General features: G+C 40.4%; 1 protein-coding gene across 1 annotated transcript; it reads right to left on the minus strand.

Annotated features, from left to right (window-relative positions):
- Positions 1–7,272: 7,272 nt before the first annotated feature.
- On the minus strand, positions 7,273–10,309 carry LOC117406139 (protein jagunal homolog 1-B-like). Its single transcript, XM_034009980.3, has 3 exons — positions 10,120–10,309; positions 8,769–8,882; positions 7,273–8,381 (listed from the first exon to the last, which is right to left on the minus strand). The coding sequence occupies exons 2-3, from the start codon at positions 8,855–8,857 to the stop codon at positions 7,919–7,921; spliced, it is 552 nt and encodes a 183-aa protein (XP_033865871.2). The 5' UTR covers positions 8,858–8,882; positions 10,120–10,309; the 3' UTR covers positions 7,273–7,918.
- Positions 10,310–24,996: the final 14,687 nt, after the last annotated feature.

Consider the following 24,996-nt stretch of genomic DNA (forward strand, 5'->3'; position numbering starts at 1 on the left):
TTTAACCACCACACACACCAAACAGTAGCAGTCGAGTGACATGACAATGCGAGGCCCCCGCTGCATGTTTCCAGAGCCTTAGGAAGGCTAAACTGTGGAAGTGAAAGTGAAAGTGGTAGAGGAAAGGCCCTCAAGCTGCTTGTAGCTTTCACTGACGTGATCTTGCCGTTTCCTTTTTATCACAAATGTCTTTGAATGCAGGTGAAGTTCAGGTGGCGAGATTGAGCTAATGATGGTTGTCATCTTCTTTTGGAAGGCTGAATCTCGAGCCGTGAACAAAATGAAAATCTGAAGCCCCTGTTGACAGGAGAAATGAAAAGAAAAAAAAAAGTTTACCAACATTTTGTATTTCAAATATAAAGACACCGTTTTTCAACCATGACTAGTAAATACTCAACAGTGCTGTATTTAGAAACACTAAAAAGAAACAAATTCAATGGCAAATGTTTTGACCAGATTATTATTTTTTTTAATGGCAAAGAGTTTCTTTTAGTATTTCTAAACAACAACAAAAGCAGTTTGTAGAGTTGAGGTTTTGGTACTGTGGTGGGGGGGGGGGGGGGGGGTTCTGAGAAAACACATTGACTAGACTCATGTACATCTGGACGGCATACAGCGACATCCAGGCAAAGGTTCCCAGCAGAAAGTAGTGCAGCAGGGCAGTAACAGCTGTGCAACTGCCCTTGTCAGGCAGAGGGAGCAGGTCTGAGGACAGTAAGATGTTCTCGCTGCTGTTGGATCTCCCGGACACTTCATCGCCATTGGGGTTGCCAATCCCAGTGATAAAGAGAATGTTAACAATCAACATGCACAAGCATATGCTAACCCGTGGCATTGTGGATCTTGCCTTACGAGACTTCCTGAGAAAGAAAGAAATGCATATTCTACTACATAAAGAAATAGCTCTGTTTAACAGCATGATTTAAACTAACGTTTTGATGAGTTCAATATTTCATAACTTGTACAGAACATAAGAACATAATAAAGTTTACAAATGAGTGGAGGCCATTCGGCCCATCTTGCTCGTTTGGTTGTTAGTAGCTTATTGATCCCAGAATCTCATCAAGCAGCTTCTTGAAGGATCCTAGGGTGAGGTCTTACTGATGCATTGTAAAGTTTTAACATTATTTCCCTTAATTTAAATTCAACACTTTTCACAATATATCTGAGCATCTTGTTGGCCTTTTTTATAGCTTCCCCACATTGTCTAGATGAAGATATTTCTGAGTCAACATAAATTGATAAGGACTCAGAACAGAAGTGGCTCTTCTTGTCCTCCCTGTTCTCCTTGTTGCAGAAGAAAATGGAGCACTGTGGATCTGCATAGATTTAGGGACTGAGACGTAGTTCATTTGTTTCCCCATGCTTTTTTAACTGACTGTTTAATTACCGCCACAGGGGTTTATCAAGCCAAGTCTGGATAAAATAAAACAGAAATTTGGGAAGTTAGCACAGCTTAGTGGTCAGGCTGACTTCCCATCTGACAAAAAGAAACTGGCATTTAAAAAAAGAGCATAAATATATAGAGATGTGATATCTGCAAAAGGGGCCAAGATATAGAAAAAAGGTTTTATAGTTTTTATTCAAGTGAACCCTTCTAACATTCTGATATCTTTGTACATGTTTTTGGTGAGATATCACAGAGGGACAGACAAAAATAAATATGTACACTGTTTATATTGTAGCCTTTCTATACTGATTGAAAAATCATATATAAAGATATATAAAGTTATAAAACAGAGCAGTATTACAAAGAGAATTGCAGTATGGAAACAGTATATTAGTTGAGAATGAATCCTTACAAGTGTTGCCTAATCTGGAGGATATCAATCTAATATCAAAGGATGTTTACTTTGTATCTCATCTAAATACCGTACTGTACCTACTTAATAAGGCTTGGTCTTTGCAGTTGTACTTGATTCAGCAGCAGTTGGTCAGTGACCATACTGCCCCCTACAGGCTATAGAACTCACATACCAAGCAGTTTGTGGCTCACACCTCTCATTGGAGTAGCCAGAAAAGCCAAAGAGGATCCTGTTGAAGCTGAGGACCTCAGTGGAGTTGTCCGTGCTGCTCTCACAGAAGTATGCTGTGGGAAAGCGTGAACAACAAGCTTGTATGTATTTCGGTAATTTTATATTTGTAATTGGTTGGTTACTAATATTACAACTTGATAAATCTATTATATGTTTGACAGGATAATAATAATAATAATAATACTAATAATACTAATAATAATAATAATAATAATAATAATAATAAAGTACTAAGGTACTAAAACAAGGCTCCCACTCACACGACTAAACATTTAACTCAAGATTTTAACTAACTGAAGTTGTTGAGATTTGTGAACTAGAGAACTTAGAGAAAATGACACCCTTAGTATTTACAATCAGGTTAGCATGTATTTACAATTATTATTATTATTATTTGTTATATCAGAGGATCTGAAACCACTTAGAATATGTGTACATTAATGTACTGAGATGTACTGTTTACCATTCTGTCACTTATCTCCTTGCCACTCGTTTGGTCAAATGCAGACCCCATTCTGGCACGTTCCATTGTTCAAACAGGTCCAGTTTCGAGCCAGACCTCCTCCCTTCTAGGGGCTTGTGAACACTTTGATGTCCGACCCCATACAGACCTCTGTCCTTGCGCAAAAATTGGATGCTTTATGCACAAAGCGCGCAATTCGCCTTGTAGAACCACCATGTCAACAGGAGGGTTTTTACTCAAGGTATTTTCTGGTACCAACGCAGGACGGAGGGCTCCATCCCATTTTGGATCTCAAGAGGCCTGAACATATTTTCGAGGGAGAGGAAGTTCAAGATGCGAACTACTACATTCTCCAGTCCATCCAGCCGGGTGACTGGTTTGTGACCATGGCCCTCTGGGACGCGTACTTCCACATCTCGATACGTCCTGGCCACAGAAAGTACCTCCGCTTTGCCTTTCCGGGCAGCGTGTACGAATTCTGTGTTCTGCCCTTCGGTCTGTCTCTGGCTCCCAGGACTTTCTCCAAGTGCATGGACGCAGTTCTGGCACCCCTGCAGCTGCAGGGGGTCAGGGTCCTCAATTACTTGGACTACTGGCTCATCTGTGGCCAGTCACGGGAGCAAGCCGTGTCTCACACGGCTCTAGTGATGGAGCATCTTACCCGACTGGGGCTCACACTCAATCAGGAGAAGAACTCCCTGCAGCCGACACAAGTGACAGTTTTCCTGGGGATCTGGCTGGATTCCTGCTCCATGCTCGCTTCCCTGTCGGCTGACAGGGTAAGTGCATTGCAAGCCTGCCTGTCCCTGCTTCATCTCAGACAGTCAGTGCGCCCTTGCAGGCATGACTCAATGCCCAAGTAGTTCACCCAGCCCGAGACAGACACAGAGGGCTGACAGTGTCTTGGTAATGCTGGCTTACCCTGCGCTGGTGGAAGAATCCTCGCTACCTCAGCGAAGGAGTAACTATGGGTGTATGTAGCAGGGCGGTAGAAAGCCCTGCTGTATAAATATAGTGTTTATTTATTTATAGAATGGGGTACCACTCCGCCCCTGTGCAGTTTATTATTTTCTATTTGTTGTGTTGTATTTATGATTATTTATGATTATTGTTGGGAAGCCCCATCCACAGTAATTTAAAAACCTTGTGCAGAAGGTGACCATCTCCCAAGTTTAATTAGTTGTGTAATTGTTGCTAATCGGGAGATGGTCACCTGTATATAAACCTGCAGCTCTCTACCCTAGGGTGGGGTGAGGAGGAATGAGAGCGAGCGAGGAGCGAGAGAGAAATTTAACATAGAAAAAATATACAGGATCAGTGATGGCATTTGCCCAGCCTGACCTGTATTAGCTGTTCATTTTGTGTTCGAGACTTGTTTTTGTTTACCTTTTTATTTTTGTTCTGTAAGCAGTGTTTTCTATTTAAACCTTTTATTTATTTTTGTTATTGAAATAAACGGCGTACGCTGGTGTTAGTTTTTCTGTTCCTGCATCTAGCCTGACGTCACCACTTAGCCACCCTGTCACAGTGTAATATGTCGGAAGAAGGTGCTGACCACGGACGCCTCCAACCTCAGTTGGGGGGCGGTTTGGAGCGGCAGGGGGACCCGTGAGGTCTGGACTGGCAGGTGGCAGTCCGCCCACATCAATGCGCTGGAACTGAGGGCAGTGCACCTGGCTCTGCACCATTTTCAATCGGTGCTGCAGGGCAGCCATGTACTAGTGTGCACGGACAATACCACTGTCCTGGCATATGTCAATCGCCATGGGGGCTACGGTCCCCGGGGTTGCACCAAGCGGCGTTCCAGTTGCTCATCTGGGCACAACTGCTTTTTCTGTCCCTCAGGGCAGTCAACCTACCAGAGGTTTCGAACCAGGCAACAGACCTGCTGTCGAGGGAGGCGCCTCGGCACGCAGAATGGTGCCTGCATCCTCAGGTGATAGCCATGACTTAGCACAGGTTCGGCAGCGCAACAGTCGACCTGCTTGCCTCAGAGGAGTCAAGGAGTCACACATTACCCTCTATGGTTCTCGATTCAGAGAGGCGGTGGCCACAGCTGGCCTCAGGGCTTGCTGTATGCCTTCCCCCCTCTAGCGCTGATCCTGTCCTTCCTGGAGAAGGTACGGAACGAGGGCGCGAGGGTCCTCCTGGTTGCGCCACGTTGGCCCAGGAGGATATGGTTTGCCACTCTGAGTCAGCTCATTCAGGGACAGCCGTGGCAGATCCCACTATGCAGGGACGTTCTCAGTCAGGCTTAGTGCCCTCGGACTCTCAGGCTCCGTTATAGCCACACTGCAGAATGCTAGAGCCTCTTCAACGAGGTCTCAGTATTCTCAGAAAAGGAGGATTTTCCAGGAGTGGTGTTTGGTAAGAGACTGTGAACGTGTGGGTTGTAGTGCGTGGTGAATTGGTGATGCAGGTGCTCCAGACAAGGACAAAACACACAGTTCACGGTTCAAGTTCCTTTTATTTCCTTGACCATAAATTAAATAATAAAGCTGGCTCTACCCAGCAATGTGTATTGCCAGCATTAAACGGGGTTAAATAATAAAGCTGGCTGTACCCAGCAATGGGTATTGCCAGCGCCCAAAACAAGGGGTTGCAGTCCCGAAATAATAATCTCAAAACACAACACAAACACAGACACGTCTCCGGACAGTGAGTGCTCGGGTGCAGGTGCGGTGCTGGAAACAGTGATGCCGGTTAAGTGCAGGTGCGGTGAAGTCCGGGTGAATCGATGGCCTCAGGCTGCAGCTCCCAGATCCGTCTAATCAGTCTGACAAAGACAAAACACACACCGCAAAACAAACAAAACACTTAACGCTCCTTCAAGACAGTCCTCGTTTCCTCCCATCAACCACAACAAAGGAACCGATTATGGCGTCACGTACCCCTAAAGTACCCTCAGCCCCGCCCCCTCCGATAGCTAGTTCAATCACGTCTCCTCCAATTCATGAATGAAACTTTGCTTACCGTACTAGGGCGGAGACTCCTGGTACCGTGACGCCATCCCTTTCCTGAATGGCCGGCTTCCGACTGCCCCCGGAATGAACTGCCGAAACATTCAGTACAGGGCATGCAATTCCTGCTGTACAGTGCTCTCACAGGTCGAGAGGGAGATTGTTGATTCAGATTTATTCGCTCTTTGTCAGAGAACTAATAGTTAATACACTCTGCCCTGTCAGGGCGCTGAGGTGTTACATTGATAGGTCTCAATCATGGCAACAGACAACCCAGTTATTTGTGTGTTATGGGTCGCGTACTCAAGGTCAGGCACTTTCCAAGCAGCATTTGTGTCGCATTGGATAGTGGATACGATCCGGCTGTCTTATAAGCTGGCTAACTTACCCTCTCCAAGTGATGTTATAGCTCACTCCACTAGAGGGACTATGACATATTGGGCAGTGGCAGTGTTTCATGGGGTATCCCTACCTGACATACGTAACGTTGTGGCATGGACCACACTGCATACATTTATAAGGTTTTACCAACTGAATGTGACTACTTCAGCGACGCCTTCTGTGGGGTCCAGAGTTCTTCAGGCAGCTTGCCCTCTTGTGCAGCAGTTTTCCAGTTAGGCTCGCGCCAGGGCAAGGCTTGTGGCTGATTTGGCTCACTGCGACAGCTTGGGTATACATTTCCCAACTCGTAATGGTTGACATTTCGAGATTGAAAGGGAACGTTAGGTTACTTACCATAACCCTGGTTCCCTGAAAAAGAAATGTCAACCATTAAATTTGCGAGGTCGCTAGCTTGCCTTCATTGCCATAAGGAATCAAATGGTGAAGGTTGCTGTGTGAAGTAGCGTCTTGTTCCAGAATGCAACTGACACGTGGTCACACCGGGCCTATCAGGCAGCTTTTTAAATATGTGCTCTGGTCATGTGACACGAGAGTCACTTCCCAACTCGTAATGGTTGACATTTCTTTTTCAGGGAACAAGGGTTACAGTAAGTAACCTAATGTTACACAGCGCTACCTCAAAAAACAAAGCGAACGAGACAAGGTACGGTAATGTAAAAATTAACCGTTAAACAGTTTTAGATGCTGTGATGCATTTTTTTTGAATCTGTGATCTTCAGTTGCTTTTGTGCATTTTCATTTGCACGTGAACTGTGACATTAGGGCCTTTTCAAGAACTATAAATTGTTTTAATTCTGGTGTTATTTTTAAATATTTTGCTAAATTGCATTGCCTTTTACGTTTTATGCAGTTCTGTGCACGGATAACATTTTGATTTCATTTTGCTGTTGGGTCGTTAATGGGGAATTTTACATACTGCTACAATACATACCGGATTTAAAAGTATGTACTGTATTACAGTTCATGTGTCCAGTCGTCTCTTTTGGCAAGCGATATTTTCAGAATCATATCATTCTGAATTAAAATACTACTTCTGTTGAAAATATAGTACTGTACCAACAAAACCAACTACAGTACATCTAAATGGAGGTCTACTTATTTTAAAACACAGCCCTTTCAGCTATGTATTTTTTGTGTTCCCTGAAAAAACGGAAAAGTGTTTGTCTTTTACTACTGTGTTATTCCCCTAACTCTTGCACCAACACATTTAAATTAAAGAATTAACGTCTCCCTGTACAGTTCCTCAAACCCAAGTCACTTAATGACAGGTAAGAGTTTACAGCAAAGCAACTTAAAACAATAAAATATATTAAAATGTAATACATCTGATTTGTGTTCATGAAATAATTTATTTGGCAAATTAAGTGAACTGTAGAAGATGCTCTAAATCAGTTAATTCAATAGACACCAATTATGACGGTCATTATTATGTTTTTATTTAAGTATTTTTCCCCAGAACGATTACAGATGTGGTTCAAACAGCCTTCTTTCTGGTGTCAAGACCATCACATTGTGGATCTAGCCTACATTACTGAGGCATAGGATATTCAAATTAAACTAAAAAGGTTGTCCAAAATGATTTTTACTTTTAAATACAATGACAGTACTCAATAAGATTTCACAAAATGAGTTGGTCATAAAACACTGTCCCAGTTTGCAAGTCTGTCAACTTTGAGTGACAAGACAACAACTACGTTAAAATACACACCGATGTTTCTCCTGGTCTGTAAAGCAGCAGCCTGAAGAAGGTGGATAGTTGTAGTCCAAGCTAGAGCTCAGTTTGATCATTCTTTATGGTCCAGCTACATGCTTCCATAAGGACAGCCCCACCAAGCAGTTCCACTTTCAGAATACACATCAATCCCAGAAAAACTGGAGTCTGTGTGTGTGTGCTGCCTTTGTGGCTTTCTTGCAAAAAGATAAATACATAGTGTTTAGTGGAGGAAGGGGAGCCAACTGATCTGCTGTATACAACAGTTTAAAAAAAAAATCTGTTAATTCAGCTCAAACAATAATAATTTAAAAAAAGTAATGCGAGTAGATCCTTTTTGATTTCTTTATTTCTTCTTTTTCTCTTGGGTGGAGGTAAACCAGGAGTCCAGCAGCTGCTTGTTGTAGTAGAGCGTCCAAGCATGGATCTGCACTGCAATCACCATCGCCAGATACATGACAGAGACGGCCGAGAAGCCGAAGATGAAGCGGTAGGCCTTGCCGTGCCGGTAGAGCTGCTGGGCCACAGGGAACATCTCCATGCCTCCGTAGATCAGTGGAGCGATGCTGAAGAGCCCGGCACTGATCATCGAGATCACCAGGTAGCTGATGTTGTTTCGGGGAAGGGACATAAAGCTGAACACGGTGGGAATGGCACTCAAGAGGTAAGGGTACTCCCACTGGTACGGCGAGGCCACCACATCGTGAGAAACCAGCTTCAAGTAGCTCACGGTCACCTGAGTTGCAACCAGGAGCCAGAGGAGCACGTGGGCATAGTTCAGCTTACGGATCTCAGACTTCAGTGTCACACTGCACGAGGAAACACAACGGGGTGACTTAAATACAATATAAACAGCATGGTCGGAAAGGTTCTGAAGATGGGGGTGAAAAATCTGCAGAATAAACATGTTCTCCACAATATACTGCCAATATAACAGGTACTTTTGTGACTGTTCCTTTAACATCATAATTTGTACTGTCCTTTCATCTAGGAACAAAGTAGGCTTTTTTATTTTATTAAGAATGTCCTGTTGCACAAGACGTTAATAAAATAAATAAAAGAAAAATAAAAACTAAAGAAACATTGTTGCAAGAATTTATTATAAATTATTATTTTTTTATATATATATAGCCATAGTTCTAAAAACCTTTAAGCTTTTCAATGTGTTTATAAGATCATAAGAAGCTGTGCTGTACCTCATTTGGTAGTGGGAGGCTACCCTCTCACGGTGCTGGAAGTCACTGCCATTTGTTCCTGCTTCCCGGGGACCAGCACGTGAAGCCATGATCAGAAACTACTCGCTTTAAAACCTTTAACAAATAGAGACACTTATAAGCTCATGCTGACAACCCACACCATAATTGTAAAATGTAATCAGTGAAACAAACACAGTATTTAAAAAAAACAATTGGCTTTTTTTGTATTGCTTTGTAAGTTACCGGTGACCAACGGTGTAATTAAACAGAACAACCCTGCACTAGCTGTGTACACCAACATTTGTTGTTTTTTTGTTCAGTTAGAGATGTGACATTTTTTACCTCTTATCTTTAATTGTCGTTTGCAGCTGTTCTAAATTCCATACAATTCCGTATAGGTGTAATAATCACATGTGATGTGATCTTTGACTGTGCTGGCTCCACCTGCTCTATACCACAGTATAATATTGCCATGTTTAAGTGCCTGCTGATGTACAGCACTCCCTGTGGACGGAATAAAGTCCTTATTGATGTAAGCATTCCGAGGTTAAAAGGTACTTTGAAAAATGATTATTAAACCTAAAACCTTGAAACTATTTATCCCCATTATAGTTATCAAGGTTTTCTATGAAATAAACATAACCACAGTAGCTTCCAGCACCATGGTACCCATTCTGACACTGGCTTAATTAAACCATACATGCTCATCTAGAAAAATGGCTGGGGTGTCAAATTCCACATTATAGTAACTAATCTCGATAATACTTGCTATTTCATATCAAGGACTTGCAATGCAATTTATCAAAAACAATTACAGTGGCAAAAAACAACGTCCCAGTCATGTTTATGTGTAGAGTCGTACATTTAAAAAGTGTGGTTATTTATTTATTTTAGAACTCACAGGCCAGTCCTCAAAATTGAGTATTGCCTATTCATCTCGACATAACGGTCTGTATTAAGTTGAGGGCTATATTGTGTAGACATATGCTACTGGTGTTCAGTGAAGCAGTATTCACGTACTTCAGATATATAGACAACGGTGTCTGAATTACTAGTATATTTAGTTAACTTGGTTCAATTAATAAAATAATCACCTGTTTGACTATAATAACTAATTTGAATGCACTAAAAAAATGTATCTTTATCCATGGCTTGTTAGCAATACACAACTATTGTGTATTATAATATGTCACTTTGTATATAACACTGTACAGAACACTGCAAACCTTAATGTATGATATTCACCCATCCCCCATTCTCCAAGAACACGCCATGAATCTTTTCTCGTCAGAATCTGCAAGCATTATTTCGACATTAATTCGTTATAATGATTAATTGGACTTATGCTTACCTTAATTTGGGTAATGTAATTTTGAAAAATAAGTTGTGCGAGCAAGGAAAAAGAAAAACCAAGCTTAGGAAAAACCTCCAAAAACCTGAAGCACAATCGTCCAAGCAGTGTAGATATTTTTTTTTTACTAAGCATGCGCAGCTCAGGAAACGCAAGCGTTTCGATACGGCAGGCGCGGATTGGATCAAACGCCTGACGAACCTATGGATGCACGTTAGGGACTGTCTACAAAATATCTACTGGTAAATAAGACCAAAGATATTAGGGACCTTCTGACATTTTTTTTTTTAAAGCGTTTGTATGGGACCTTGTAAATGTAAAGCGCCACCTTTTCATAACATGACTCTGTAAACTCCTTTTAGTTTAGTGAGCATTTTGACAAAAAGCTAACAGTGTTAAACGTTTGGGTTACCATAACTCCATGTACACTGGGACAGTAAGGTCAGTTCAGGCTTTTTAACTCACACCCCAATGCATTCTGGTAAGTGTAGTCCTGCTGTGAAAGGTACCTGAGACAGGTAAAACATACCAGATGCATTGCAATGTGAGTTGAAAAGCCTGAACTAACTGTCCTGGTGTACACAAAAGTACCATATCACATTGCTGATTCTTTAGGCAAGGTATTTATATTGTGAAACATTCACAACAACAAAACTAAATCAAGTATGGTACATCAATTTAAAGGGTAACCATGATTTTTTTTAAGTACATATCTCAAGTCAGTAGACTATTCCAACCTGCAGTAAAATGGATATTTAGAAACCCTACATGCTTGATTTTGACAAAGAAATTGGCACAGCAACAATACTGTATTTGTTGATATGCAGCCTCCAAAGGAGGATCTCCAGACGATCTATATAGAATGCTCTGTTTTGTACATGAGCTGAATTTAAAACACACACAACCATTATATTTGGAATCAAACTGTAGTAACAGCAATTATCACTAGATGGGGGAAAAGCTTTTTTCAACAGAATTTACTTGACCAGAATTTACCTGACTTTTTTGAGAACCTTTGTTCAAATGGTGGATTTGATTTTTTTCGTTCAATCAGCAAACAGAAGCAGATCCCCTTGCTGCCAAGTAGCTTTGACAGGTGGATGTAATGATAACACTTGTGTTATGAATTGCTGGCTCTTTATTAAAACAGTTATTATTGTGTGCAACCATTACCCCTACCATTCATTATGTCTTTTTTACTTTAATTCAGGGTTTACACATTTTTCAAGCCCAGCAGAATCAATAAACAAAAGCTAAACTTTACAACTTTAAAAAAAAACATTTTCAATTTTAGCCTCAATTACATAAAATCAAGAATCTTATCTATCTGAATGCAGTGTTACTGCAGTACTTAATTAAATAAATTAACTCAATGAAAGAAAATTATGTTTTACCATCAGTCTCAAATAATAAATATTTAGATACACGTTTAGTAAAGAATATATTTATCATAAGTATTAATACCCATTCAGTGAAACATTTTGCTTGTATTACCTTCAAATTTAATCAGATCTTCTCGATAACTTGTCATGGTATATACAAGCTTTTTGCCAGTGTTTGAGTGGTAAATGAAGTAAATCATTACCACTCTACTCAACAGATCCAAAGTTTCCACACCTCAATATTAGAAGACCATCTTCTTTTCACTTGACTCTCCAAACTGAATCTGCAATGCTTAAAACTGCACTTTAATACAATAACATTGCTGTTTCCACAACAGTGTTTAAATACGTTTTTGCATGCTACCCAGAGGAATAACATTGAGGGCAATGGAAGTGTCAATACTTATGGTAATGTAATCGTATTGTGCTCCGATACTAATCAACCATTTCAAAATACTACAGCACAGTATTCAAACATTTGTGGCTCCAGGAGTATCTACAGGCAACCTGAACACATCTAACACTTGCATGCCTAAATAGATCAATCTTTCTTCAGGATGCTCCTGGAATCTTTTCCCTTTTCCTTTTACCTGTAACATAGGCGCCAACTTCGTAAGTGCTTCAGGGCTCAAGCACCCATGGGGAAAAATAAGCGGGAGCTTAGCACCCACTATGGAGGGTGATCAGTGCCAAAACTACGATGCACTTCTGCAATGGTATTCTGCTTGCTGATCATGATTATGATCATGGTATTCTGCTTGCTGATTATGATCATGCACATGGTATTCTGCTTGCTGATCATGATTATGATCAAGGTATTCTGCTTGCTGATTATGATCATGCACATAGTATTCTGCTTGCTGATTATTATCATGCACATGGTATTCTGCTTGCTGATTATGATCATGCACATGGTATTCTGCTTGCTGATTTATGATCATGCACGTGGTATTCTGCTTGCTGATCATGATCATGCACATGGTATTCTGCTTGCTGATTATGATCATGCACATGGTATTCTGCTTGCTGATCATGATCATGCACGTGGTATTCTGCTTGCTGATTATGATCATGCACATGGCATTCTGCTTGCTGATTATGATTATGCACATGGTATTCTGCACTGGTATTCTGCTTGCGGATCAGTAACATGAAGACCGTATTCGTTTACCAGGGTTGCCATGGAAACTGTGGACCCACAATTCTCCTGGTGCATCGCTCACGTTACAGATGGCGGATAGACCTGAATTAAAGCAAGTTCGAGTTTTTTTTTCGAGTTTTAATACTCGATCACATGTGCTCATAACATAGACGATGCATGATACAATTTAGCTATAGATAACCATCTTTTAATGATTTGAGAGAGTATAGTGACCACATCTGTCACTGTTTTTTTTGTTTTTGAACAATAACAAAAAATAAGCGGAAAAATAAGCGGGGGCTTAGCACCCAAAACTCAGCAGAAAAATATCCCAATATCCAGTTGTGACATAGTGTCCCGGGCAAGGCTGGTCTGCACCCTTGAAATATGAGACTTAGAAACAGTGGTTTAAACGCTTCCTTGCGCGCTTTTATTATTTACAAGACAAACAAAACACAGGAACAACATAAATGGTTTCAACAAACCACTACAGGACCCAAGCTATGGCTATCTCGGTACCTTCTCGTTTGTGTGTGTTTGTTGTTGTTGTTTGTTTGTTTGTTTGTTTGTTTGTTTGTTTTTGTTTTTGTTTTTTCCTGTTCAGGCTGGTCAAAGTGCCTTCACCAACCATCTCCTACCAAACAGACATTTCCTTTATTCTTTTTTATAGGGTGTGGCCAGGGGTAATTGACATAAATAATTCAATTCCCACCTGGCCACATTCCACACTTTAATTAATTTAATGGCGAGAGTGCTGCAGCAATTCCTCAACCGCGGGTCCAAAGTAATGGTCAGGAATATACGTCGCCTGCATTGCGCACTGAGATCAGAATATCAAGGGCTATGCGTGCGCCGCGGTACTGCAGCACCGGGGAGGCCGCTACGCAAAGTGCTTCCCCTGACCTGATCAAGTGGTTGCAAGCCACTTTGGATCCCTGCTAATAGGCAGCCTGGGCGTTTACAGTGCCTCTACCAGTTTAACAGCATTAGTACTTCAATACAGTAATACAAATGGTTATTATATGCTTAGCCTTCAGGCTATAAAATGCAAAAAGCTAACGCGCCTACCGCTATGTTCTAGAACAGTCAATATGTCACTCTCAACAGCTAAAATATAAATCATACCTTACAGCAATGCATCAATATAAAAGAGATATTAAATTCAAATATATGCTTACCTTCCAGTATATGGAAGAGTAGTGTAGGATATATGAAAAATATGAACTGTCTTCAAAAGGCAGAGACTTGTGAATATGAGCAATCAGTTTTTCAGAGATCCTCAGAGCATGGACCACACAACTTGTAGTTAGCAAGTCAAGCGATACTTGACTGGGGTTTTACCTAGGTTTTTATAGGATTTTCCCTCCATTGAATACATCAGGAGTCCCAATTAAATCTGATCATCAATCTGCCTTGACAGTTCTTATCTTTGAGTTAATTATACATTCTACAAGGATCCAGTCATCTCTTTTTGAAAACTAATTGGAGTTGCTCAACAACCTTCAAAATGAATTGGATATAACTTCTTTCCTAAAATATTGGAACATGATCTCATTGCTTCTCTTTTTTCAACACCTCCTTTTTCTAAAAAGTCAGGTGAATCACAGTTTATAGGATCCTTGCTATAATAACTCACAATACAATACAAGTTTATATGTGTAGTAAAAGAGATGCTATTATATATATATATATATATATATATATATATATATATATATATATATATATATATATATATAAACATCATCTTTCTGTGTGATTATATTAACCTGAGTCTAATATATTCCCTCTGAGCAACATATCTCATCACCTTTTCAGTTTAGTTTACTTTTATATACATGTATGTTAACAAAGTGTGGAACAAAAAGACTGTAGAGGTTTATGACAAGCCTTTGAATAAGCATACAGTGGTTAGTTCAGTTATTTCCATTTAAATTTAAGCTATGGTAAAACATGTTAAATATAATAGCCTTATATTAACTTGTACCATGCTTGGACTAAAACTGACCTCTCTCTGTTTCTAAAAGTTGCCTGCACAAGCAGGTTTCCACACACCTTGTTTACTTGCCAAGCCTAGTGCTTTAATTAATATGAAACTCCACTGTAAGCACGTTTCCAAATTCACCGCATGAAGTCTTTTCTGGCTCGCAAACATTATCACAATTAAAATCACTGCCCATCTGATAAGGATTGATACTGTAGATGACTTTTCTATTTTAATCAAATGCTCATTCGGCTGCCAAGTGTTCATTCATTTCTATGATATCATGAAGAGAGTTCATTTTGAAAGACCTTAGATTCAAAACTGCTGATGACCAGTGAATCTCACTTTTAAGAGCCAACACCAAATCCTGCTTTGAGGTGCCAAAGACCAAGCCTTATCTTTTGAAGGTCTAATGCCCTTCCAGAATTATACTGTGTGTCTGAGACAAACATTTAATTATTTCACTTTTAAACTCTACAGTTTTCCTGTAAATAAATACCTCTGTGTATTACTGCAGTAAAACCTTTATATGATAAACATTTATATTCTTTAGTTTAATTGATTATCTCAAAGGTAGGGTGGTAGGGTGGCACAGTGGCGTAGTGGTTAGCGCTGCTGCCTCACAGCACCAGGGTCCTAGGTTCAAATCTGGCCTAGGGTACTGTCTGTGTGGAGTTTGCATGTTCTCCCCATGTTCGTGTGGGTTTTCTCTGGGTACTCCAGTTTCCTCCCACAGTCCAAAGACATGCTGTCCAGGTTGATTGGTCACTCTAAATTGCCCTGAGTGTGTGTATGTTGTGCCCTGCAATGTGCTGGCGTTCTGTCCAGGGTGTAGTCTCGCCTTGCACCCTGTGTATGTCGGGTTAGGCTCCAGCTCACCGCAACCCTGTAAAGGAGTAAGCGGTTAATGATAATGGATGGATGGATTATCTCAAATGTGTCTTAACAATATCTTTACAATATTGTCAACGCCATGCTTCTATTATAATAAACTTTTAATATGTTCTTTCAACAGTTTAACTTTAAATGGCATTATAAGATGTATTTATAATTAAGTTACTTCAGTATAACAGTTGCTCCTAGAAATTGTAATATTATTTTAGTCCATTGATAAATCTTTTAAGCTTTTAATGGACGGTCCAGTTATTTATATAGTATCTTAATATATTAGAATGTCATAGTGTTATAGTGACTGAACTTAGTCTGACTGTCTTCACTGTTCGTACAAAATCCAGTTAAAGCAGGTTTTAAGACAACCTCTGCTTTTTGCCAATTTTAGGGTTGATTAATATGAAACTATCGTCAGCAATTTCCAATACTCATTATTTCAAACCAATATCTAACTTAACATATTAACACGCCCTATGCTTTCATGTTCTAATTAATTTCTGTTATATATAGAAAATGATTATTGAAATATAAACTCCTATCTTCTGTTATCAGAAAGGTATTTTGTTCGTTAATATTAACAAGATCACTCATTATAGAGAGGATCTTGGCTTTTAAATCGCTGACCATCAAAAATCCCCGCTACATTGGCCAAAACCAATGAGCCATTTTCAACACTGCTTTTACTACAGGCAGGTAAGGATGAGGTTACAAATCGGTTCACTGTATATGTAAAGTTTCAGTTTATACTTTAAATGACTGTATAACTTTCAGCAGTCCAGTCTGACCTTCAATGCAATGAACTCCCTCTCACAGGCCTTACACAGATCTGCTAATAATATTTTCTACTGATTTTATATTCTTTAAAACACATTACAGTCATTACAATATTTGTTGCAGTTTCACAAATGTTCAATTTGTTTCCCAAAGATCAGCCTGCTTCCAGTAGCTGGGTCAGTTTCTGCTCTCAGTGAGTCAGTTTCTGCTCACAGGTGTGGGTGACAGTCTTTAAAAGCCTGGTACCTGCAAAAACTTAAATCTTGTTGGCTGGGCTCCCATCTCTACATTCTCATTCCCACCCAAAAACAAAAACATTTTGACAACTGTTTTAGGGGTTAGGCACAGGATAAGACACTGGTGCTATGTACTGGAGTACTAAGTACCGAGGTGTACCGGGCACGGGGACACTGAGGAAGTGCACGGGAGTGTTATGTGTACCGGGGCTATGCACGGAGGTGCTATGCACCGGGTTAATCCAGATGAATGCACAGGGCACCGAGTATGGGATACCAAGCATGGGGCACCGAGCATTGGGCATCGAGGGTGCTATGCACAGCAGTGTTATGTGTTCCGGGGCTATACACAGTGATAGAATGCATGGGGGTGCTGAGTGTACCGGGGCTACACACGGGAGTAATGCACGGGGCACGGAGTACCGATGGATGTACGGGGTACTATGCACGGGAGTGCTATGTATCACCGAAAAAGGCCCAAAATGCTATGCACTGGGTTAATGTGCTATAAGCTGTCGAGCCGGAACTACGAGGCTCAGCACACTAAAACAACTGTAGCCGGTCTGAAGACAGGAACAGTATTTTTTTGGAAAAACCCCAAAACAAAAACACAACTCGGTTTGGCACAACTCGCGAACGCGGACCAAAAACCAAGACACAAAACAATTTGTGGAGAACAAAATCCAAAATGGACAAGGCTGGAAACAGCCGTGTGATTTAGACTATAAGAGAAACTACCGTCGCTTCCAAGAAGGAATAGCAAGGTACTTTTATACCAAAACAGTCTCCGAAGAGAAAGAGATTCTCATGAAGCAAGTGAAGACATGTCTGCTCAGGTTGGAGTGAGGAATCAAATGGCGAAGGTTGCTGTGTGATGTAGCGTCTTGTTCCAGAATACAACAGACACGTGGTCACACCGGGCCTATCAGGCAGCTTTTTAAATATGTGCTCAGGTCATGTGACACACAAGGGTCATTTCCCAACCCGACATTTTGAGATTGAAAGGGAACCAATGTTATCTTTCACCAATCAAATCATAGAGTGCCTAAATAAAGTTTGGAGTCAACACGTCTGTTGCGTCTTGCATCCCAGATATAATAGATTTAGTTACATTGTTTACCATCAGCAGTTTAAGTATGATTTAATTGCACAAGATTCCAGATGAGCTGATAATATTTCTTCAGTCAAAGAAGCAAGCACATTAATTTAAGAGCACTGTTACCAATAGGTGAAACAGTCTGTAGCATGAGTTTTGTACTAAAGCAAGGTCAGCTGTTGCAGGGAAAACAAAGTTTATTTCTCAAACTGACCATTTAAAAAATGGTAAAGTGCTAGGTGTTTGTTTTGTTTATTTTGGTTTGTGAATTAAAAATAGCGCGTCAGTGCTTAAACCTCAATTTCCTGTGTCCTGGGTCTATTTTTAAAGGGGCAACGAACCCGAGTGGGTGCAGTTCTTTTACAATATATATATATATATATATATATATATATATATATATATATATATATATATATATATATATCATTGAGCATGGGGCACCGAGGGTGCTATACACAGCAGTACAATGCATGGGGGTGGTGTACCGGGGCTACACACGGGAGTAATAAAGCAAAGGGTGTGCTTATAGATGGTAAATACGTCAGGGCCTGAATTACACATATCATCCACCTATAAAAGGGCTGGGTCACAGCAAGGAAAGGAGAGGAGTACAAGGTGTTTAAGAGAGAGAGAGAGAGAGAGAGAGAGAGAGAGAGAGAGAGAGAGAGAGAGAGAGAGAGAGAGAGAGAGAGAGAGAGAGAGAGAGAGAGAGAGAGAGAGAGAGAGAGAGAGAGAGAGAGAGAGAGAGAGAGAGAGAGAGAGAAAGTGCTGGTGATTTAAAACAAAAAAGGAAAAAAAGAAGACTAAAATTCTGTGTTAGACTTGGACTGTTTTGACCACCCTCCTGGCAGATTAACCTGGATTGTATGAGAACCTGAACTGTGTTTGAACCCTATATTGATTATCACCTAAGGCTTTGGATTGTCCAATAAAAATACAGGCACTGCCCTGTTAAATCAAACTGACAGTCTTGTGGTTACTGTTGATCTGGAAGAGGAGTGGGAAGAGAGTAAAAATATACTACAGTTGAGTGTATTTGTTACTATGTATATATATATATATATATATATATATATATATATATATATATATATATATATATATATATATTACAATGGTTAGTGGAATTAAGAGACTCTGGCCTGATAATGAGGTGCTAATTGACTGACAGAGAAAAATAAGTTGTCTTGTTTATTTTAGCTTGCTACTGTCATTAACTGTCTGTATACAGCGAAAGAGATACCTCCATGACTACCTTTCTTTGAGCTATACCACATGATATGACCTATACCATTTCACAGGATGCTGTTTGCCTATTTCTTTCTCCTTGTGTACACTTTACCAAAGTTTAGTTACAAGATTACCATGCGCATTTGGAGAGTATATAAAAGAAGCATTCATCAGCAGCTCAGAGTGTTTGTTGAATGATCTTCCAAACAAAGACTGAATATTGTCACAAATCAAAGAAATACAAGTCTCTACAAGAACTGTCGTGCGGCGTGTTAGTGAAATGGTAGAAAATGTTATTGAGCAGCGAATGACAGCATTAAAAGACACATGTTTTTAGTGTTGCACTTGATGAGAGCACCCATAAAAATGACGTTCCACGTGACGTATTGCAAGATATTCTACAGATGGAATACGAGAAGGACTGTGTTGCCTGAAACCACTTGCATTTGCCTGAAGCTGTATCCAGTGCTTTGCACACTGTAGTTATATTATTAAACAAACTATATGAAATAAATTATCATGGAAGAAATTGTTAGTGTTTTTGTTCAAGAAAGAAGACATACATATTCTTTCCTATAGGTTATGACGGTGAAGTTGGTTGTACAGAGAGGTATACAAAAGCAAGATATCGGTCATATAAGTGAGCGATTCAGGGAATACAACTCAGGAAGAGGACCTCCAGCCCTGCCTTGAGAGAACACTCTGGTGTACAGGTAGGTCTGATCAGTCTAACGCTGTTATTATATATAGTCTGACTCGTATTTTTTGTATAAATAAATATTTGCAATAATTGTCTATTGTCTATAATCATGTAATGATGGAATTAGTGTGTGGAAGGGTGGTGGGCAATTCACTGACACACAAGAGACAAAACTTTATTTGTAATGCCGCTCAGGAAGGGTTAGGTCGGCCAGGATTGCAGTCCCAAATAATACTAATATCCATCCCACAATATACTAACACGGTGACCAGTCCTGGGTGCGTGCTCATGGTGGGTGATACAGTTTATTTCGTGACAGTGGTGAAGTGCTGTTCCGACTTTGTGCTGGCCCAAGGCGACAGCTCCGGAATCGTGTTAGCTGTCTGGTGATTCACAAACAAGACAATTACTAACAGACAGAACAAACAAACAAAAAACACTCACGATACTGTTACAGTCCTTTGGGGTATCTAACCGTCCTACTAGGTTTAAAAACCACAAACCAAGCGAAGGAACCGATTACGATTCTCCGTCCCCCTTATATGCTGTCACGCATGACCCCTTGGTAAATGAATGCAGCTGCCTTTACAATCTGCGGCTGCTACATTGTTTCCCTTCCGGGTCAATACGTTCTTGCAACAAAGTCTTGCCTTCTTCCAGACTGACCGACTTCCCGACACGGGGAAAGAACTGTCAGGCCAGCCCATCCAAAGAACTCGGTCCTCGCTGCTTAGCACCCTCACAGGTCGGGAGGGAGATTTACAACCAAGATAAATTATATTTCTGTCACGGATTGCCCCTGCTGTGTCAGCTTGTGGTAATGATGACTGGTGCAGTGCAAAAAGAGTATAAATGTCCAGGCTGCCGTTTCCCAATAATAACGATATTTATTTACAATTCAACAGAAAGTTCCAAAAAGTAATCCAAACAAGAAATAATAATAAGCCCACCTACCAATCGATGGTATTGGGGCCAAATAACAAAAAGGTTCAAAGTCCAAAAGTAAACAAAAAGACACGCCGTTAGCCACAATCCTCCATGCACGAAAACTGTGCTCTTTTCCTCCGGGGATCGTGGTGCGTGCGCTGTGCGGTGTTGTGCTGTGTGGTGAGGGGCGTGCTCTAGGATGAATGCCGGCTCTCTGGCTACAGCCTCCCGTCCTCCTGCTCCTCTACAAAAACACAAACAGACACGTAACACTCAGGGATACAAAACACTAGCTCCGGCTGGTCGTTTCTACTTTCTCAGCGCAAGGGGAGGTTTTGACGTAGCTGCTTCCCCTTTGTACCCAGCAAACTCCTCCCTGCAGTCAACGTGTCGCCAAGGTTTCTCCAATAGAGGGCTGCCCCGCAGCTGACTGCAATGGAATCGTCCTGAGTACTTGCAGCTACGCGCCCCTCCTAATATGGTCACCTTCCGGTTTACACCTACCACCGAGGTGGCAGATCTAGGAGGCAGCATACCTTCCCCCTTACATAGCGCCCTTTCTAATCGGGAGGGAGATTTACAGCATCGATCCTTTCTCTCTCTATCACACAGCTCCACCCACATGGCGGATTTATTCAATACATGGCTAATCACAGGAATCATACTCAATATTGGAAACTGGAGATATTGGTAACTATCACGTCCACGATTTTGTGGTTGTTTTCTAGACAGTGCAGATTCATATTAGCACCTAAAGGTTCTGCAGAGCCTTATTGAGCTGGGGTTTTCAACCTGTGGGTCGGGACCCATGCTCAGGTGGGTCACCAAAATGTTTGAACAGTCGGATAAAAAAAAAATGTATTAGCATTACATATTTTGGCAACGCTAGACCCTGCATTTTTTTACTTACCTCGAGCAAGGAGGGAGGAGCTTGCACAATGACTCACTGCTGCACTGACGCACAATACTGTCATGCGCTGTCCGATCAATCTCCTGGGGCCGGTTGTACTGAAGGGATCCGATCCTGGATCCAGGCTCTGGTGTTGCTCCTGTGGTGTATTGGGTTGTACTAAACGGACCAGCGCTGATTCTGAACTGAGTTTCGGCTCAAAATCCGATCCTACTAAAATCTTGCTTTAGAGCAGGATCAGTTGGATCAGAGCTTAAAAGACAAGAGCGTATTTTGTGATTGGCAAAAGTCTCTTTGGGTTTACTACGTATAGCGTGCTGCAATCCTTTCGTTTTGCTTCAAATAAATGCACTGTGTAATGCAAGATATAGTAATCTGAAACAAGATAGCCTTTCTTTTTTGTATGCACAGACAGTATATATTAGCATCACGTCCTGTTGCAGATTAGGCTTATTATAATATTAATTTTCACAAAAAAAAAAAAAAAAAACACTTTGGTACAACACATGTTGTTAAACAAGCCAAATATGTATGTGTCAAAATATGTAACCAGTTCTAAAGAAAGATCTTGCTTCATATTTTTTAACTTTCTGTTTTTTGGCCAGCACTAGAAAAAACTGAAAATAAATAAATAAATACAAATGATACAGTATGTCTATATGTAGGAATTGTTTTGTTCTGTTGACCCTAATACACAAATAAATCAAAGAGATTTTCATAACAAAATGACTACTGGTAAGTATTGTGTTGAATGTGTCTTTGATTTGACTCCACTGACGTCTGTGTTATGATACAAACGTATAAATTAGGGCATTCTGCGACCTATGCGTCTTTGCTTGCTTGACAAAAGCCTGGAGTTAAATGGCCAAGAGCTTGTGAGAAAATTGCATGGGACACAGTAAACACAGATCTCTGCTTTGCATTGGAAAAGTTATCATAACACAGACGTCAGTGGAGTCAAATCAAAGAATTGACTGACGATTCAAACAAAAACATTATATTAAATACTATGAATATATTAGCATTTCCACCCCCATTTCTTCCAATCAGTATGATCCACCCTACTATCACACACCTTCAACACACCTCCTGGTAAGAGGGGAAACTCACCCAAATCTATCACATTCTATAGTGCCTCACATTTAAACATTTTTAGCAATTTAAGCATTTTACAGCTTAACGTAATCTGTTAGAAACAGATTTCTAACAGATGTGGTGTTCTGTTTTCACACTGTGTCTCCACTACTCCACACATCTTGATTAAACACCTGCTAACTTTAGCTCTCTGCCCAGACGCCAAGATACGAGAGACTGCAAATGTTTAGTTTTTTAGAGAGATGGGAAAATTGCAGAGTCTTGCTTAAGAACACAAGAGTACAATTTGAGCCACATCTCGTAGTTTACCAGTGATGCTGAAGCAATCTCATCGTGTCTTGTCTAGCAATCATTCTTTTCAATTGTTTACGCTGATATTTCCACCACATACACTGCCCCAAGTTCCACAGTACAAGTAGCCCTAGAGCCCCAATGGTAATGAGGAATATCCAATCCCAGAAGTTATTTCCCATCGCTACTCCCGACCAGCCATACCTCTTTAGTACTGTGGCTTTCAGGTTTGCGAGATCGACTTCAACCTTTGCTTTAAGCAATTTCTCTTCTGCTTGTTGCAAGGCCAGCCTAACCAGCTTATGTACCTGTGAGAACACGACAGAGCACGATTCCAAATACGTGTCATCCCACCAAGCTGAGATTTCAAATTCCTCTGCTTCAGGCTCAGGTATATACACATCACCTATCTGGGCCAGGGGGAGTTTGACATGTAAGTTCATCATCCTTCATTTCAGTATAATTACTCATTATGCATCACTGGAATTTCCCTAATTGTATTGCTTTTTCCCATTCTTCTATGGCAGAGATTTCCAATTCAGTAATATTACGATTAATAGGGGTAATTTCAGAACATTGACATACCACAACTATTGGTTTCATAACAGCATGCTCTATGCATCATATCACTATGGAGACATTAAACATCTCCATAGTGAGACATTAAACCTTCCTGTTTCAGCTTGGGTGCAGTTGCTAAGATGTTAACCACATTCTTCTTGGCTGAATGCCCAGAAACATGTTTCCTGCATGCGAGCTAACTACACTGTTTTACTCATCATGTGCAGAGAGAGAGACTTGACTTGATTATTAATACACTCCAAACTGTTGTTCTTGAATTACTATGCTAATGTTTTAACTAATTTCACACAGATATTCCATCAAACTGTGCAAACTGTGCTGTCCCATTGTCCCTCAGAGGCATTATCACAGTTCATGATCAAGTAGGTGCAGTTTGCAGTACGTCAGTAGGAGTAATCTTGTGTTGCCCCATGTGTGTCATACTGTAAATGTGGCAGTGAGTCAGTTCTCCAAGTCTGTCCCCAGGACACTGCAGAGTTATGCTCCCCCCTATCTGGACATACCTGGGCTCTGGATATTAGTCTTGTTTAGGCAATTTCCATATTTTTATCAGAGCAAAACCTTGACTGTCCTTGTGCTTGCTGGAACTGCAGTTGTACATACTGACCACGTTGGATGCACTAGGTCTTAGTTGTTTGGGGGGTCCCATATGGTCTCCGTTTTCCTGTAAAGAGAATGACCAGGTGTAGTATACACTGTTATGCAGTTCTATACTGTGCATTTCTGTTTAGGAAACTCATTCTCCCTTTCTGCTTTTTCTATTGTTTTACATATGTTACATTGATTGCAACTTCGGAAACTGTCCCTTATCACAGTTTCAATTATTTACCTTTCAATGTTGTTCTTACAATTAATTTTAAACCAAAATGTTATCTTAATTTCAGGCATATTCAATTACCAATTCAAGACTGTTCATTTCATTGCAGTCTTTATTTAAGTCCAGTTTGACATTAATTGTGTTGGGTTTTAATTACTGCTGTTTGTTTTCAGTTTACCCAGACTACCAGAAGACATTCTTCTCCCTTATTTATAAATTGCTGTGTTCTTCTAACATGGCTATAGTTCTTGCGCATCCGCCCGGAGCTCCAGGGATGATGCAGTGTTTCGGATTGGTCTATAGGAGCATTCCCCTATATTTGCACCATTCCATCACACTGTACAGATAGTTGACTTCGAATTACATTTTTTCATTTTATCTTTATACCTTTTGTGTCTGTCCAATTACTACAACACAGCTTACAACATTTGTTTTGGTTAATTTTACTTTTTAACCTAGTTTTGCCCCAGGCCTGGTTTCACTACATCACGTGATTATTTCGCAACATGTTTTGTGCATCAATTTTAAATGCAAAATAACTCAAAAATGCCAAAATTCAAAAATGCCAAGGCTTTGTATTACTTGTGGTATTATGTTACATTATACCGATGCACACAAAAATGTGAAATATTGTAATTACTTTGTCTATATTATATCAAAATGAATTTGGCAGAATATGTTCGCGCTCCCCCATTTGGTCAATGGCCAAGGAGACATTTGAACATCTTTATTCTTTTAATTTATTCCACAAGGAGTCATTATTGGACTCCATATATTGGAGATTTTAAATTTGATTCTATTCCTTTCCATTTTTAGGT

Source organism: Acipenser ruthenus, chromosome 9 (assembly GCF_902713425.1).
Source record: "Acipenser ruthenus chromosome 9, fAciRut3.2 maternal haplotype, whole genome shotgun sequence".
NCBI classification, from domain to species: domain Eukaryota; kingdom Metazoa; phylum Chordata; class Actinopteri; order Acipenseriformes; family Acipenseridae; genus Acipenser; species Acipenser ruthenus.